The 17,098-nt window shown below is 36.3% G+C and overlaps 1 protein-coding gene across 1 annotated transcript in view; it reads left to right on the top strand.

Moving 5' to 3' along the window:
- Positions 1-252: 252 nt before the first annotated feature.
- ABCA12 (ATP binding cassette subfamily A member 12) overlaps positions 253-17,098 on the top strand; it is a 174,897-nt gene continuing 158,051 nt past the window's right edge. Inside the window, exons 1-2 of the mRNA XM_042993914.1 lie at positions 253-321; positions 14,254-14,347. Coding sequence (XP_042849848.1) covers positions 253-321; positions 14,254-14,347 — 163 coding nt within the window. The remainder of the gene's footprint in view (positions 322-14,253; positions 14,348-17,098) is intronic.

Raw genomic sequence — 17,098 nt, 5'->3', positions numbered from 1 at the left:
AAAGCCACTGACAGGTTCTGGTCTGGGTTCTTGTTTCGGAGGAAGAGTTGGTTGCAGAGTGCTCCTTGGTCAAGGATTAACCCAGAGGAAAAATCCAGCAGCAGAAGAACTGTGGGTTTCTTACCCCGGCCCTCAGGAAAGCTATGCCGTGAAAAGGCTTTGACCCATTGACACAGCAAGTTGGACAGGGTACCAATTCTTCTGTGGGGCGGAGGAAAAGAGAGGAATTCTCTTGTTCCTGGTGTTTGAAGGATGGCTTCCCAGTTTCATCAGCTTCGGGTCCTGGTCTGGAAAAACTGGCTAGGTGTCAAAAGGCAGCCGGTGAGTAGCAAAAGGGTAGGGAAGGGCATTGGGGGGCAATGCTTCAGGCAATTCTAAATGTTAGTGATGTTAGTGACAGGTAAAACAGGAATTTGAAGCCATTTTCTGAAGCAGGAATAAGATATTTAGGAATCATCCCTATATCTGTCTTATAGCTAATGAGGCAGGTCCAAACATACCCCAAAGCTGCCTTTTGACTTCAGTAAATTAAAAGGGTAAACCAGAACATGCCCTGGGCAAAGAAAAGGATTCACCTTGCTACTGGTTGAGTTGGAACTAGTGCTGAATTCTAGGTTTCAGGCCAAAATGCTTTCAGAAATTTTCTTAATAAATTTAGTTAAAAATGAGATGAAGAAAGGTATTAGATGAAAGGAATAATACATGGAGGAGAAATGCATTTGTAAACCAAAAGTGATGGAAAGCTTGGTTGAAAAGTGACATATAGAAAGGAAATAGTTTGAAGGCTGTTGGTATAGAAAGCTCCTAAGAAATTTTAGTACCTAAAAATTATTTACTAGAAATGTCAAACAAGAGTCAATTTATGTGCCATGCTTCAAGACTATCATTGAATCACTTAACTTTATGGCTACAGTCTGTCTACTCTGTTTATTGCAACATCTTTTTTGTGCCCTTACATTCTTGTTTGCTTTTTAAATGACAAAGCTAACTATTAGATACTCATCAGACAGGGTATAGGGAGATTGAGAAAGGAATTGGCTTCTATGAATTGACACATATTCAGAAGAATGTTTGAAAACCAGATAAATTTAAAAAGACACTCAATATATTTCATTTGAGAGTGGTAATTCCCAGCCCCATATGAATAATATGAATATTATGCAAATAACGTGCATCATAGAAACCAACATTTTATCTATGTACCTTATCTCACTCTGGGCTTGTTTGCAGGGCCTGACACTGCTTACTTAAGTGTTCTGATGTATGTATTGACAGTGAGAAGTAATGTTCACTCCCCTTTGTGAATGTGGTGGATGAGATTTAAAATCATGTGATTGTATGAGTGTGGGGTTTGGCCATCATATTTTAAATCATTAATATTATGTATTTATTTTTAATTTATTTATTTTTTAAAATTTATTTATTTTTGAGAGACAGAGCATGAGCAGGGGAGGGGCAGAGAGACAGGGAGACACAGAATCTGAAGCAGGCTCCAGGCTCAGAGCTGTCAGCACAGAGCCTGATGCAGGGCTCGAACTCACGAACTGTGAGATCATGACCTGAGCTGAAGTCAGATGCTCAACCGACTGAGCCACCCAGGCACCCCAATATTTTTTTAATTTAATCATTAGTATTCTTTTAAAATTGAGAACAACACAAAAGAAAAACCTCCCATAATGATTCCATGCTAGGTTCTACTTGGAATTGAGCAGGAAGAGTCTGGATAGGTAGGTGTGGTCAGAAGATGAGAGTTGGGTTCTTGGTTCTGCTTTTCAGCACCTGCATGACTTAAGGAGCATACCACCATTTATGTGAATGCTGGTTTTCTTATTTGCCAAATAGGGTTAGGGGCTACTATATCTATCTCACTGAGTGGTAAGGATCAAATGTGCCAGTATATTTCAAAGTGCTTTACAAATGGTGAAACCCTTAACAAATAGAAGATAGAAGGATTTGGGGTCATGTGTATGTCATATTTCATTGAAAGTAATGGTGGAAGGAAATCTAGGAAAAGGGATTGTGGGAGAGAAGAAGAAATTTATATACAGTAAAGTTTTAAGTGATGAAACTCCATAGTTAAAAATAAAAGCATAGAAGAACTGAAAACTTATATCTGTTATTGCTGATAAACTGAATGCTGAGGTTGTATATTTTCCTTACAACTCCATTTTACCTAAAAATTAAAAAAAAAAAAAAAAGGAAAGAAAGAAACCCAACCCTCGGGTGAATACCTTCTTCTTTTTCATTGAGAAATTTTATCTTTAGAAACTTTAATAAGTTCTTTCCTTATCTGTAAAGTAGCTGGTATATCAATTTTCTACTTTAGAGTTTCTCTCCATTTTAGTCAATTTCTGCTGGATATGGCATATTTAAAGGAGATGGAATTCAGGCATGCTAAAACATTTTCACCATGATACCTTGTATTATTCCTGTGCAGTCAAAAATCCCTAAAAAGCCCCTGGTAATTATAATTTTGCTTAAGGAAAGAGAATACGTGATCTATTAGTTCATTTGGGGACGTCGGAGGATTAAGTCTACCTTGAGACCCAGGACAGATAAGTGTTGGTTGCAGGAAATGAAATCAGAAATAGTTATGGGGCACCTGGGTGGCTAAGTCGGTTGAGTGTCTGACTTCAGCTCAGGTCATGATCTCGCAGTCCACAAGTTTGAGCCCCGTGTTGGGCTCTGTGCTGACAGCTCAGAGCCTGGAACTTGCTTCAGATTCTGTATCTCCCTCTCTTTCTGCCCCTCCCCCACTCAGGCTCTGTCTTTCTCTGTCTCTCAAAAATAGATAAATGTTAAAAAAAAAAATGATTCTTAATTTGGGGGAATACAGAAGGCCTACTTGAATCCATTACCTCCAATTAGAGGGACACAAGAGACCTTTAGAAAATGGTGGTGCCAAAAGGAGGAGAGTCCATTCGAAAAAGAGAGTGAGAGGGCAAAGAAAGTTACATTTCTTTCTTCATAGTTTGGCTAGGGCCGGCCCTATCTCCTGTCTTAGAAAGAAGACTTGAGGACACAGGTAGAAAGGATATACCTGTGGTAGTGTTAACAGCGAAGGATGAGAAAATCAAGAGGTTGGAAAGCTAGGAGGTGAAATGAAAAAAGAAATTGTGAAAAGGGAAAATATAAACAAATTAAAAGAGAATGTGAAAAAAAAGAGGTATATAAATTTGAATAGAGGACATAGTCTTTATGTAGGGACTGGACTTAATCCATCAAGCACTTATTTAAAATACAAGCATTTTTATTTCTCTCATTGTAATCTTTCTGAATATGATAGACAATAGAAATAAAGCTGTGTGACACTGGAAATGTATAGTCTTTAGTGAATGTTAAAGAATAATCACTACCAAGACATCCTCTTCCACTTTGTTTTCAAGAGATTCTATCGCAAAGCAAGATGGTGGGAAGGATAGTCTGTAAGGAAGGAGTTAGGAATCTATTAATGGAGAAGCAAATGACATATAAGGGGAAAAAAACAAATATACAGTAAAAATATTAGAGTGGGGATTACTTAGGAAATATATTATAAAGATATATTCTAGAATAGTGAGAAAAGAATTTCAAACAACTATATAGTCTAAGAAATAGAAGGACATTGGGATAAGCTAACTGTTGAGTTTGGCTACAAAAAAAGGGAAGGCAAGATCTTTAATTTTGGAGATGATATCCGTCAAAATTGTCCTTAGAGTAAATATTTCTCTCTTTTTAATAAAATCGACTAGTGAAATTCTGGAATATTTGGGATTATCTAACTGCTTTAATTATACAGGGCCCTAGAATGCTCAAGGGACTTGTCCAGGGTCACACAGCAAGTTTAAGGACTCAAAGTCAGATTTCCCCCCAAAACGGATCTATTCTTTCCCTACCTCTTGCTGCGTCTCTACTGTCACTGAGTTGAGTTTCTTTTTCCAACATGCTCTGATCCCTACTCAGAGTTCGGCCCACCAATGAAGAAATCATAATTGGTAACGAGGCCTTAGATACTACTGTTGTTCCTTTTTTTTTTTTTTTTAATATTAGTGGTTACATCAATTCTCAATTATATGGCCAAAAAAGAAGAAAAAAGAAAAAGCAAGCTAAAGGAGTATGAAAAAAATACACTAAGCACCAACGGAAATGTTAGGTAATAGAGAAAATCAATTAGATGCAGTTGCTATCCTGCTGGGCTTGTAATTTAACTCTAGAAATAATGCAAAAATGAAGATTCCACTGGAGATGGTTAGCAACAGGGAGGCTCACCTAATGAGATGCTACTTGATGATAGGAAACTGAGTCCTGGGACAGTAGAGGCTGCAGCATGAAAGATTAGATAGTGCAAGATCAGAGTTATCTTTCATTAAGAAGAGGAGTTTTAAGTAGCCATATCAAGGAATGATTTCAGATCTCTACAGAAATGGAATCTAATTCCAGACTTAGTATGGAAGAAAGAGAATTACTTTGAGCTGTTTATTTTAACCTAACTGTTTGGCTAGTGGATCACACTTTAGCTCAGTTGGTGATAGAACTAGTTTTTCTGTCACAGACATTCCCACAACTTGATTGATTTCTAACACTTTGGATCAAGTTTCACACTTCCTTCCCAATCCTCACCTTGCTCATATGACCTCCCCTCACAGTGTCTAGAGAAAGAGAAAGTCCCCGCTTCAAAATTTTGGAGCAGGTTGGTCTGTATATTAAAATAATTGTTTGATTAAAGCAATTTAGGATTAAGCTGTCATCTCAAATTTAGTTATAAATCAGATTAAAATGAACTAGGTCCTGAACAATTCAGGCAACAACCTGACCAAATATTCTAGGCCCTTTTTCCTTTTCTGGGTCTGTATCATTTATTCCTTTAATCCCTTCTAATTGTTCAAAGAAAATTTAGATCTACCTGTTTATATTGGTGCCTGTTATATAGCAGGCATGCCCATTTTGTTAGTTTAGTCTGTCAATGAAGAGCAAATGAGATAAAGACGTTTTAGAAAAGAGAGGAATATAGAAATAAATTAGCTTAAAGTCCAAGAAAAAAACTGTTGTTTTAATATGCATAATAGAAGATTTACCAATCTCCAAAATGTATGATAATCTCCAAAATGTATGATAATTTCAGAAGATGTACTTGATCCCAGTTTTTAGATGAGTCATTTCCATAGATGGCAGAAAAGCCCAGTAGCAGAAAGCCTAGTTAACTGAGAGCTTTGCCACTTGTATTTGCTTGTTTTGGGGGTGGAACTAAGGTTTATTCCAGATCTAAAATACCAACCTCTTACTTCAGAATGTGAACCATGGAATCTTCTTGTTACCAAGTAACAGTCATCCCTGGGACAATGCAAAAGTAAAAGAATGGAAAAGGAAGGAAGGAACAGTGTACTTTATACATGGAAGGTTGGGCAATTTTTACTTGCACGTTTGTAATAAAAAAGTTATGGTTTTAGGTTACAGGAAAACCTTTAAATGATTTTCAATGCTCTTATACACTGAACTGATAAAAATTATGGTATTGTGATCAAAGAGAACTAGTAATATATCCTATAGTGCTTTGGCTACACAGCTTAATGCTTAACTCTGCAGGTGCAGAACCCAGGCTCCCTGAGTTCAGACACCAGCTCTACCATTTAGTGCCTTAAGGAATGAAGGCTTATTTAATCTCTTTAAGATTCTGATTTCCCATATGCAAGAGGAAATGGGGTGATTATATTAAGTGAGATAATGCACATTAAGTGTTTAACATAGTATCTTGCATAATCTAAGCAGCCAATAAATATTATTAACTATTTATTTGGAATACTATATTGAATTGATATTAATTATAAGACCACTTGCCAAGAATTTATCCCAGGGAGGATATTTTGAAATCATATTTAACAGAGAATTGTTGAGGGAACTGGCATTGGTACCCAGGAGGAGAGGGGACTTTGTCTCTCTTCAAATACTTGGAGAATTCTCATGTGGAAGAAGAGGCCAAACTAAGATGAATGAGTGTCAGATGTGGGAATGAAGATATTGCCTTGATATGAGCAAAAACAAACAAACAAAACACATGAGGCAATGTGAGTTGTCCAATAATGAAGTTTCTTGAAATAGTGAACTTCTAGTCACTAGAAGCACTCAAGTGGATGCTGGATAACCATATGGCAAAGATGTTTTCCCTAACTTTTCATGTACCAGTCATTCTGGACTTATTTCTTTTCCTGGAATATTCCACCCTCTTTCCCATCTGTGGGTCTCTACCCATATGTTTCCTCTGCTTGAAAGACTCCCACTTCTTTTTCACATTCCATCCAACACACATATCCTCTCTTCTGTCTGACCCTTTTTCATCTTTTAGGTTTTAGACTCTACTCCCCTTGCCTTATCTTCCTTTTATTTATTTATTTTATTTTTTATTAAAAAAAAAGGTTTACATTTGTTTATTTTTGATAGAGACAGAGCACAAGTGGAGGAAGGGCAGAGAGAGAAAGAGACACAGAATCTGAAGCAGGCTCCAGGCTCTGAGCTGTCAGCACAGAGCCTGACGTGGAGCTCGAACTCACAAACCATGAGATCATGACCTGAGCTGAAGTCAGAAGCTTAACCGACTGAGCCACCCAGGCGCCCCGATAATTTTTTATTGTATTATGAATGTAAGACTCTCCAAGACCATGATTCCATGACCAAGAATAGAGAATCTTCATCTGAAACATTGTATTTTTATTGATTTTTCAGAGGTAGGCAAAAGAATCCCCATTGCAGTTTGGAAATTGTGCTGACATTCAGTGTCATTCATTTTGGACATAACGAACTTGAAACCACTCTAGTGCAAGTCTATACAGGAAAGACAAGTAATAAGATTATGTGGAGTGGCCAAGCATAAGACAGTAAGGGATGGTGACATTTGGGATGAAGACTAGAGCATGAATGCTCCATTTAAAGGTATTCAAATAGTAGTAGAAGTCCTCAAAATTTTAAACATATGGTAACACTTAATAATTTAAAATTCATTGGTATCTTATTTTCTTATTTACATTGAGTGAAAGTGATTTTTAAGAGTAATAAAACTGGTGGATACAAGTAGAATCAGATGGACTAGCAGTAATTAGAATGAAAGGTTCTGACAAAGTAATGCCGTATGAATTACCTAACGTTGAAATTATGTGCTTTGCTCAGATTTTTCAAAAAATTAGATTTGAGAAGTTTTCAAAGATTTGAAACAATGGTTCTTAGCAAATGCAGAGACTAATGTTACTAGGTAATGCAAATTAGTTAACAGGTGCTACAGATCAGCTCTAAATGAAATTTTTGGAGTGAACTAATATTTGGTTAATTCTGGAAACTTCTTAAGATTTAAACTTGAAGTTTTGAGTAGATGACTTTGCTGACCTCAGGGTCATTGAAATGTATCCTGCCATCACCATTAATTTCCTAAACCTTACCACCTAGGATAGCATTCCTGGATATGAAATATGTTTGTTTTTATCTCTTTTCTTGACTCTCATTTCTTCTCTTGTGCTATCATTTAAAAATTGCCTCTCGATTTTTTTTTTTTGGAAAAATAATTTGGTAATTTATTACAAGGTAAGCATACATTTACTATATAATCCAACAAGTCTACTCCTGGGTACTTGCTCAAGAAATATAAAAACATACAGTCTTTATTTATTTATTTAATTTTATTTTTTATTTTTCAAGATTTACATCCAAATTAGTTAGCATATAGTGCAACAATGATTTCAGGAGTAGATTCCTTAGTGTCCCTTAACCATTTAGCCCATCCCCCCTCCCACAAACCCTCCAGTAACCCTCAGTTTATTCTCCATATTTATGAGTCTCTTCTGTTTTGTCCCCCTCCCTGTTTTTATATTATTTTTGTTTCCCTTCCCTTATGTTCATCTGTTTTGTCTTTTAAAGTCCTCATATGAGTGAATTCATATGATTTTTGTCTTTCTCTGACTGATTTCACTTAGCATAATACCCTCCAGGTCCATCCGTAGTTGCAAATGGCAAGATTTCATTCTTTTTGATTGCCAAGTAATACTCCATTATGTATATATACATATACCACATTTTCTTTATCCATTCATCCATTGATGGACATTTGGGCTCTTTCCATACTTTGGCTGTTGTTGATAGTGCTGCTATAAACATTGGGGTGCATGTGTCCCTTCGAAAGAGCACACCTGTATCCCGTGGATAGATGCCTAGTAGTGCAATTGCTGGGTCGTAGGGTGATTCTATTTTTAGTTTTTTGAGGAACCGCCATACTGTTTTCTGGGGTGGCTGCACTAGCTTGCATTGCCACCAACAACGCAAAGGAGATCCTCTTTCTCCGTATCCTCGCCAACATCTGTCGTTGCCTGAGTTGTTAATGTGAGCCATTCTGACAGGTGTCAGGTGGTATCTCATTGTGGTTTTGATTTGTATTTCCCTGATGATGAGTGATGTTGAGCATTGTTTCGTGTGTCAGTTGGCCATCTGGATGCCTTCTTTGGAGAAGTGTCTATTCATGTCTTTTGCCCATTTCTTCACTGGATTCTTTGTTTTTTGGGTGTTGAGTTTGATAAGTTCTGTGTAGATATTGGATACTAACCCTTTATCTGATATATCATTTGCAAATATCTTTTCCCATTCTGTCAGTTGCCTTTTAGTTTTGCTGATTGTTTCCTTCGCTGTGCAGAAGCTTTTTATTTTGATGAGGTCCCAGTAGTTCATTTTTGCTTTTGTTTCCCTTGCCTCTGGAGACGTGTTGAGTTACAAGTTTCTGCGGCCAAGATCAAAGAGGTTTTTGCCTCGAGGATTTTGATGGCTTCCTGTCTTACATTGAGATCTTTCATCCATTTTGGATTTATTTTTGTGTCTGGTGTAAGAAAGTGGTCCAGGCTCATTCTTCTGCATGTAGCTGTCCAGTCTTACCAACACGATTTGCTGAAGAGACTGTCTTTATTCTGTTGGATATTCTTTCCTGCTTTGTCAAAGATTAGTTGGCCATACATTTGTGGGTCCATTTCTGGGTTCTCTATTCTGTTCCATTGATCTGAGTGTCTGTTCTTGTGCCAGCCTCTCGATTTTTAAAAAGAATTATTTTTAAAATAATTTCTAATTTTTGAATTGAAAAATTTCAAATGTAAAGAAAAGTTGCAAAAATAGTATAAATAATTTTCTTTCTAGAGTCAGTAGAGAGTGATGCCCCATCACCTTGGATACCTCAGTGTGCCTGTTTTACAAAGAAGGACATTCACCTCATGACCCAATATCACCATCAAATTTTTGGACACAATTCAAGCTTCATCAGTTGTCCCAACCACGTCTTTTATAACAAAAGATTCCAGTTCAGAATCACGTTCTGAATCTAGTTTTCATGTCTCTGGAATCCCTCAGTCTGTAACAGTTTGTTAGTCTTTCCTTGACATTCATGACCCTGACATATTTTGAACATTTAAGACTAGTTGTTTTGTAGAGTATCTGTTATTTCCTTATTTTTAGGCTCTGGTTATTTATCTTTGACAGGAATACTACACAAGTGATGCTGTGTTCTTGCACCATTGCCTCACATCAGGAGGTGTATGATGTCAATTTGTCCCATTTTGTGGAGAAATTCTTTTGAGACTATACCTCATTAAACTTTCAGTTTATCTATTTGTTTGCTTATGTATTTATTTATACCTACATAGACTCAGAATTCCAGTTTATTCAGTTAGATATAATCTTTTATTGTCATAATGTTTTTTTAATGTTGCCAATGGGTCAAATTTCATGCTCGAATTTGTGATAGGCTGGTTCTATTGATGTCTCCATCATTTTCAACATTCTCTAAGCAGTGTATCTTATTGATCGATTGATTTACCTACCTACCTACCTACCTACCTATCGTATACCTATCACTGTGTCTATAGGCATGAAAACAGTGATATTCTAATAGCAGTGAGTACACCTAGCTCTCAGATGCCTACTAAAAGAAGCTAGGGTTTCTTGGGAGAATGGATATTTCCAGGGCTGGGACAGAGAAACTACATGATAAGGCAGAAACAGTTTGTGAAACCAGAAAAAAATAACCAAAGAAGTTATACCCACACATTTGTAGCTCTGTTTTATGTCTCTTTATGCATTTTTAACTCTTTAATTTTAACCCAACACTATAACATTCTCTTTTCTTCTTTTTTCATGTTAAAATTCCCTTGATCGATAATGAGAAACCTGGCCCCTCTTGTGGGTAATGTATTTACTTTTTTGGTCAACCTCCCTGTGTGAAACTAATCACCTGTTTCTTGCCCTGAATAAACACCTTCCTTATGCTACTTGGGTTCTGACCTCCCAGGTCTGACTGCTGCACTGTGCATTTCTCTACACCTTGCTAGGGATCCACCTTCTTCACTGTGTTACGGTGGTGCCCTCAGTACTAGTGTGGACTAGACATCCTGGCCTCACCAAAAGGATTTTTAGGCACTGAATTGTTCAGGAAGGGAAAGGGAAGAGAAAGAGAACAGAATGGGACAAATCAGTGGAAAGTAAGCCCTGGAGAAATAAAAAGAGACACATGCCACAGCCCACTAAGGAATTTTAAACTACTCAGGGTGCATATGCCTTTGGAGGTCAAGAACGCAGGGTAGGGGGTGGAACGCAAATGAGGTAAAGAGGCAAATGTGAGATAATTAAAATGTTAGAAAAAAATGAACCTTTTAAAAACTGCTTTTCCTTTAGTTTTTGAGTGGGCCTAATATCTATATGTGTAAAATCAATATACCAGTCCTTTCTCCAAATAAACAAAAATGAATCATGGCTCATTGGTTTAGTATTTGGGTCCTTGACACTGCATTTGCTTCTAGGTTGTTTATGATAATATTTAGAATGGTGTCGGGAGCAATCCTGCTGCTGTGAAAATTTAAATTTTGTTTATTTCTTGCTTTTGTGATTAACTTGTCAACCTTAACATTCCCAAGATCACAGTGTGGAGGGCTTTGTGTTTATTATCCTTCTAAAATGCAGTAAACAGAAATGTTCTCCAAACCTCTCTGACCTAAGATCCTGGGGGAAATCTTATGATAATGGATTATTTATGGGCTTGCTGTAGTTTTTACCTATAATAGAGTCCAAATTGTCTCAAACTATTCTGATCTAGATTATAGTTTTGTCTGGATTTAAATTGTGTCTAAAATTAATTTCAAAATTTATCAAAACATCCTCATGGAAACATTAAATTAGATCAATCAAAAGAGAATTTAAAGATATCCCATGACATATGCCCCTTATTTGAATGTGAATATACATTTGTGCTGGTTCACTTGGTCTCCGTTACTCACTGAATTCTCATGAGGTTGCTATAGAAAATGAATAGATGCTCCTAAAAGTAACTATGAGGCACTAAACCTACTGAGATGAATCTTTTTTTTAAAAAAAGAATAACTGTGGCCTCAAGTATAAAACCAAGAAATCCACAAACATTAACATTTTTAATCCTAATTCTTTATAGTCAACATTTGAAATAAGTCAAATAGAATAAAAATGGTACTTGTATCTAGGTCTTTGAAGAACAGACTCTAATTTTTTAATGTATCTGAGACTAGGCTAGAATAACTCTTAATATTTTTCTATAGCATTCATATTTTTCTGGTATACTTTCTGTAAGGCATTATTGTTCCTCAGATTAAGATGCTGTTTAAAAAAAAAATCTAGCCTAAGTATCTTGATATTCAGATCCTTACCCCTTTTCTACTCCCCAACTGGGTATGTGACTTTGGGTAAATTAATGGATAATGATGTGCTAACCTTCTGTACCTCAGAGAACAAAAAAGAAAGTTGGATCAGACCAAGGCTTCTCAGCCTCTGCTGTGCCATGGATGTCTTTGGCAGCCTGGTAAAGCCTATGGCCCTCCTAAGAATAATGCTTTTAAATCAATAAAATAAATAGAATTACCAATAAAACCAATTATATTGAAATTCAGTTATTAAGGGATTAAAAAGCAAATTTATGATAATGGTAGTATGTGTTTATTTGGTATAGCAATAAGCAAACAAAATAAATAAATAAACAAAGTGACCCCATAACTACTATAATTTTTAATGTCACCATGAGTAGGAACAGAACTTTGAGATATCTGCAATAGCAACACTAAAGTGATTTAAAAATATCTGTGGATTTTATTTGTGACAAAGTCATAAGCACTTTTTTTTTTTAATATATGAATTTTATTGTCAAATTGGTTTCCATACAACACCCAGTGCTCATCCCAAAAGGTGCCCTCCTCAATACCCATCACCCACCCTCCCCTCCCTCCCACCCCCCATCAACCCTCAGTTTGTTCTCAGTTTTTAACAGTCTCTTAAGCACTTCTAATAACATTGTGGTTCGTTGTCTCTGGTAATCATTAAGGGAAATGCTAAATTTCATTTAAAAGGTAGAGAAGATAAAAATGTAATCTTTTTTTTTTTTCCTATCCAAGTTTACAAGCGTCCTGAATTCTATCCGCTAGATGATGTCAAAGGAACTCTCCAACAAAAATAATCTAGGACTTTATAAACAATCTTGCTAGTTAGGTAAAATGGCATACATTTAGAACTGTTCTCCTCCAAGTATGGTTCATGGATAGCAGCCTCAGCATCACACATCTGCAGCTTGTTAGAAATGCAGGATTTCCGCCCCACCTCAGATCTGCTGCATCTGAATCTACATGGGTACACGATTCATAGGTGATTTGGTGTGCACATTAATGCTTGAGAGGCGCTGCTACAGATTAAGCTGTTTAGACTGGGAGCTTTTCAGCTGTGATTAAACCAAGTACCCTAGGATTTCTTATATCTGCTTTCTTCCATTTGCTAAAAACTTGCCTTTGAGGCGCCTGGGTGGCTCAGTCGGTTAAGCGTCCGACTTCGGCTCAGGTCACGATCTCACGGTACGTGAGTTCGAGCGTCGGGGCTCTGTGCTGACTGCTCAGAGCCTGGAGCCTGTTTCAGATTCTGTGTCTCCCTCTCTCTCTGACCCTCCCCCGTTCATGCTCTGTCTCTCTCTGTCTCAAAAATAAATAAACGTTTAAAAAAAAATAAATAAAAAAAAAAAAAAACTTGCCTTTGAACCTGCAGTTTAAGAAGTTGGTGACAGGCCTCTCAGCAAGGACAGCAGTGCTATAGACACACAATGGAGATTTTCATAATTACTTAAGGATCAGTAATTGAACGGGTCTTGATTGTTTTGGACATTTGAAGAGCCCAGGCAGTAGTCCGAGATTTGTCAGAAATTATCTCTGAAGCTGTGGCAAGTTGGGGAGAAATGGTAACAAGTCTGCATAACCAGATAAAAACATAGTTCCAATTTAAACTTTATTAAGTATAGGCACAGTTTGTTCTGTACAGTTTCGTTTGAGCAGTGTAACTGCATATCACAGTTGATGTTCTTGAGTATACATGTTACTGGTCTGGAACCAGTTTTTTATGTATGTAATACTAAGTTCACATCTTACGAACTGAATCATGTGTATGTGAGGAGAAAAGCCACTCCTGAAGTGTCTTACAATGAAATTCCCTAATAGAAATTTTGATTAAATAATTACATTTTGAGCATCTGTTTTGTACCAGTGGAAATTCAGAAACGAATAAGACACTGTTCCTGCCATAAAAGAATCACCAATTTATTGTAAGCCAAGCAAAATATATATATACAGGTAAGTAGGTAGGTAGGTAGGTAGGTAGGTAGATAGATAGATAGATAGATAGTAAGAGTGTAAGTTCTATGATAAAAGCAGACACAAGATACTATTTATAGTGGTATAGGGGGCTTGCATAGTACTTTAAGTTCCTGTTTACTCATTGACTTACTTATTCATTCATTCATTTACTAATGTTTATTGATCCAATATCCAGTGTCATACTAATCTTTATGGCTGGCCATAGAATGTTGACATTGGAAGTGGTAAAATAAGCCTAGGTTGAAATTATTTGGGATTTTGTATGCCCTGTTTAGAATGTTGAACCTTATCCAACAAGCAATGAAAAGATTTTTAAGCAGAGAAATTACTGCTCAGATTTGAATTTTAAGATCATCACTCTTGGGACAGTCATGAGAGATGACTGGAAAGGAGGCTTCAGAAGCTCATTTTAAGGTTTTAAGCCTGGAAAAGGCATTCTTGTGTTCATTTCGAGATCTCTTGCACTTTTAAAAATCTCTCATTCCTTTCTTATTAATAGCATTTGCAAGCAAATATCTGATTTGTGTTGGAAGTTTATAATATGTTGTACTTCTTGTCAAGTTTTGGTTCAGCAGTGTAATTAACATTTTTTCCTATTATTATTTTGCAGCTTTGGACACTTGTCTTGATTTTATGGCCAGTCATTATCTTCATAATTTTGGCTATTACCCGGACCAAATTTCCTCCAAGAGCAAAACCAACTTGTAAGTAAATTTGTTTCCCTAATTTTTGGATTACAGTTAAAATTTATTTTGATACTATGGAGTGTTTTCTTCTAAATTTGTTTTAATAGTATTTCTACCTGGTAGTATTTGTATAAATACTTACCCTGTTCTTTTCTCCAGCTTTTTTAACTGGTTAGAAGGGTGAGCCTGTAATACTTATCTAAAAAACTATGAAGCATGTAGAAGCCAGAATGCATTTTAATTTTTATAAAATTAATTTTTATAAAATTTTGACTCATTTATTGTTCACCTCATAAATCTCACCATGGTTTGTACGACACAAACAAGTATCAGTCTCAAGCTAGATCATCCTTTACTTTTATATTGTCACAAAAACCATAGACCGGTATCTGATGAACTGAACAAATGAAATCCAGGGTACTGTAAAAATCTCTTATCTCTCTTCAGGACTGATATGAGTGGTGCAAATGCATCAACACATTTAATTTAAAAGAACATTGCTTTCCAATTAGTGCTATTCCAGCTATTTTTAGTCATCATCAAGTTATAAAATGGGCACGACGCCTAACTCAGGCCATTATTTTCTTTTGGATCCAGAATGGAGATTCAGGAAAGACACAGAAAATTCCTCAGAACTGGGTGGGGGAGGGGAGGAAGATGAGAACCCCAATGATCTAACCAGTGTTTTTGCTTTCATTCTTTTTTTAAAAAATTTTTTAAATGTTTTTATTTATTTTTGAGAGAGAGAGAGGGAGAGAGAGCATGAGCGAGGGAGGGGCAGAGAAAGAGGGAGAGACAGAATCCAAAGCAGGCCCCAGGCTCTAGACTGACAGCAGAGAGCTCGTGAACCATGAGATCATGACCTGAGCCGAAGTCGGGCGCTTAACCGACTAAGCCACCCAGGCACCCCTGTTTTTGCTTTTGTTTTTTTTTTTTTTTTATTTATTTTTTTTTTAACGTTTATTTATTTTTGAGACAGAGAGAGACAGAGCATGAACGGGGGAGGGGCAGAGAGAGAGGAAGACACAGAATTGGAAGCAGGCTCCAGGCTCTGAGCCATCAGCCCAGAGCCCGACGCGGGGCTCAAACTCACGGACCGTGAGATGGTGACCTGAGCTGAAGTCGGACGCTTAACCGACTGAGCCACCCAGGCGCCCCTTTGCTTTTGTTCTTAAACCCTGAAGCCAGTTTTGTTGGTAGAGGAGTAAAGGTTAAGTGAGATACATCATGTTTCACAGAGCAGCCATCTCCTAAAAAGCTTCTCATAGACTAAATTTCTATAAATCTGATTGTATTTCAGATAAATCTTGGTAATTTACTATATAAAAGAATAGTATGCTGAATTATTTGTAAAGAGAATAATGAGCTGGTGACTTTTAAAAATAAGTGTTTTTCAGTCACTCAGTCTTAAGAAGTAAGATGATAGCCATCATGGAATCTACTTGATTCATACACAATAGAATAATTCAAAAGAGAATATCAATTAAATTAGTGTAAAGCATTTAAACTCTTGATACTGGAATGAATAATTCCTTGCATTTGAATAGCAACTTAGCATTTCTAAAGGACTTTTGCTCAAGTTATTATGTAGAGTTGTTGATGATATTTTATTAGGTTGTTTATAAAAGCAGCATAATTTTGTTCTCTTCATGTCATGTATATTAGTTGTTTATAATAGATTTAGTCCATTGTATACTCTTGAAATTTATGTATTCTTGCCTATTCTAGGTAGCATGGAGTTCAGAAATAATGCATTCAGCACATAAGGACAAATACTCTTTGAACTATTCTGGTTTAAGATGCTAATTATCAATTCACGAATGATAGTGATAAAAGTTTATTAGCTTCTTTCAACAACTTATTTCTATTAATTTCTTGTTTATAAGGAGTTTTAAGCTATATAATAAGTTTCTCTTACAAAATTTACAAGACAGAAATATAAGGTGTGTGAGTGAGTAGTCTTAATTGGTGCTACCTGATAGGATTTAGAGATTCATGGAAAAAATCTTGGAGAGCTCTTATAATTTCACTAAATTATGGGCGGGGGGGGGAAACCTTGAAAAAAATCACGTGACAAGTATCTCAGAGACCTAATTTTTTAAAGGGTCTGCAAAAACACAGTATCCAAAGGGAGACGAATAACCACGTTTTACTATAGACTTCTGACCATACACTAATAATAATTAATTATGAGGTGATTGTCTTTATGTTTGTGGGTAGGAGAGAACAGAATTATAGGAGAGTTCAGTGGAAGTATTTTTGCTAGTCTCTCAGAACTTACAAAATTCAGTCCAAAAAAAAGTTTATTGTTTTTATTGGAACTTTATGAGAACTATTAGAAGGAAGGTACCCTCTCACTTTACAGAAGAGAACACTGGGCAACCTGGGCGATTGTAATTTGTGAAAGTTTGATCATGTGGGATAGGAGAGAAAGGTTTTGGAAACTACCTTTACTTATTCTTTGTCCATGAGATTTGTCTCATATTTTGCCATCTTATACATAGAGCCATAATACCTTTGGACAAAACTTTGTGTCCAAAATTTCAACTCATCCTATAGTCAATAGAATATAAAATATAATTTATAACTAGAGGTGCTATCTGTACAGCAAGTTAGAGAATCCAAAACTAGTATAGATGTAGTTACTTTATTTCCCTGTCTTGTGGTATAGAGGGAAAACTTCAAAGTCAAAGTTTGGATTCAGGCATTTTTATTCTTTTTCTAAAACAATTATTGTTGTTTTTCTTTGTTTCTCATATCTATCGTACT

The sequence above is a fragment of the Panthera tigris genome, chromosome C1 (assembly GCF_018350195.1).
Source record: "Panthera tigris isolate Pti1 chromosome C1, P.tigris_Pti1_mat1.1, whole genome shotgun sequence".
Classification (NCBI taxonomy): domain Eukaryota; kingdom Metazoa; phylum Chordata; class Mammalia; order Carnivora; family Felidae; genus Panthera; species Panthera tigris.
This window is presented reverse-complemented; position numbering and strand designations above follow the sequence as displayed.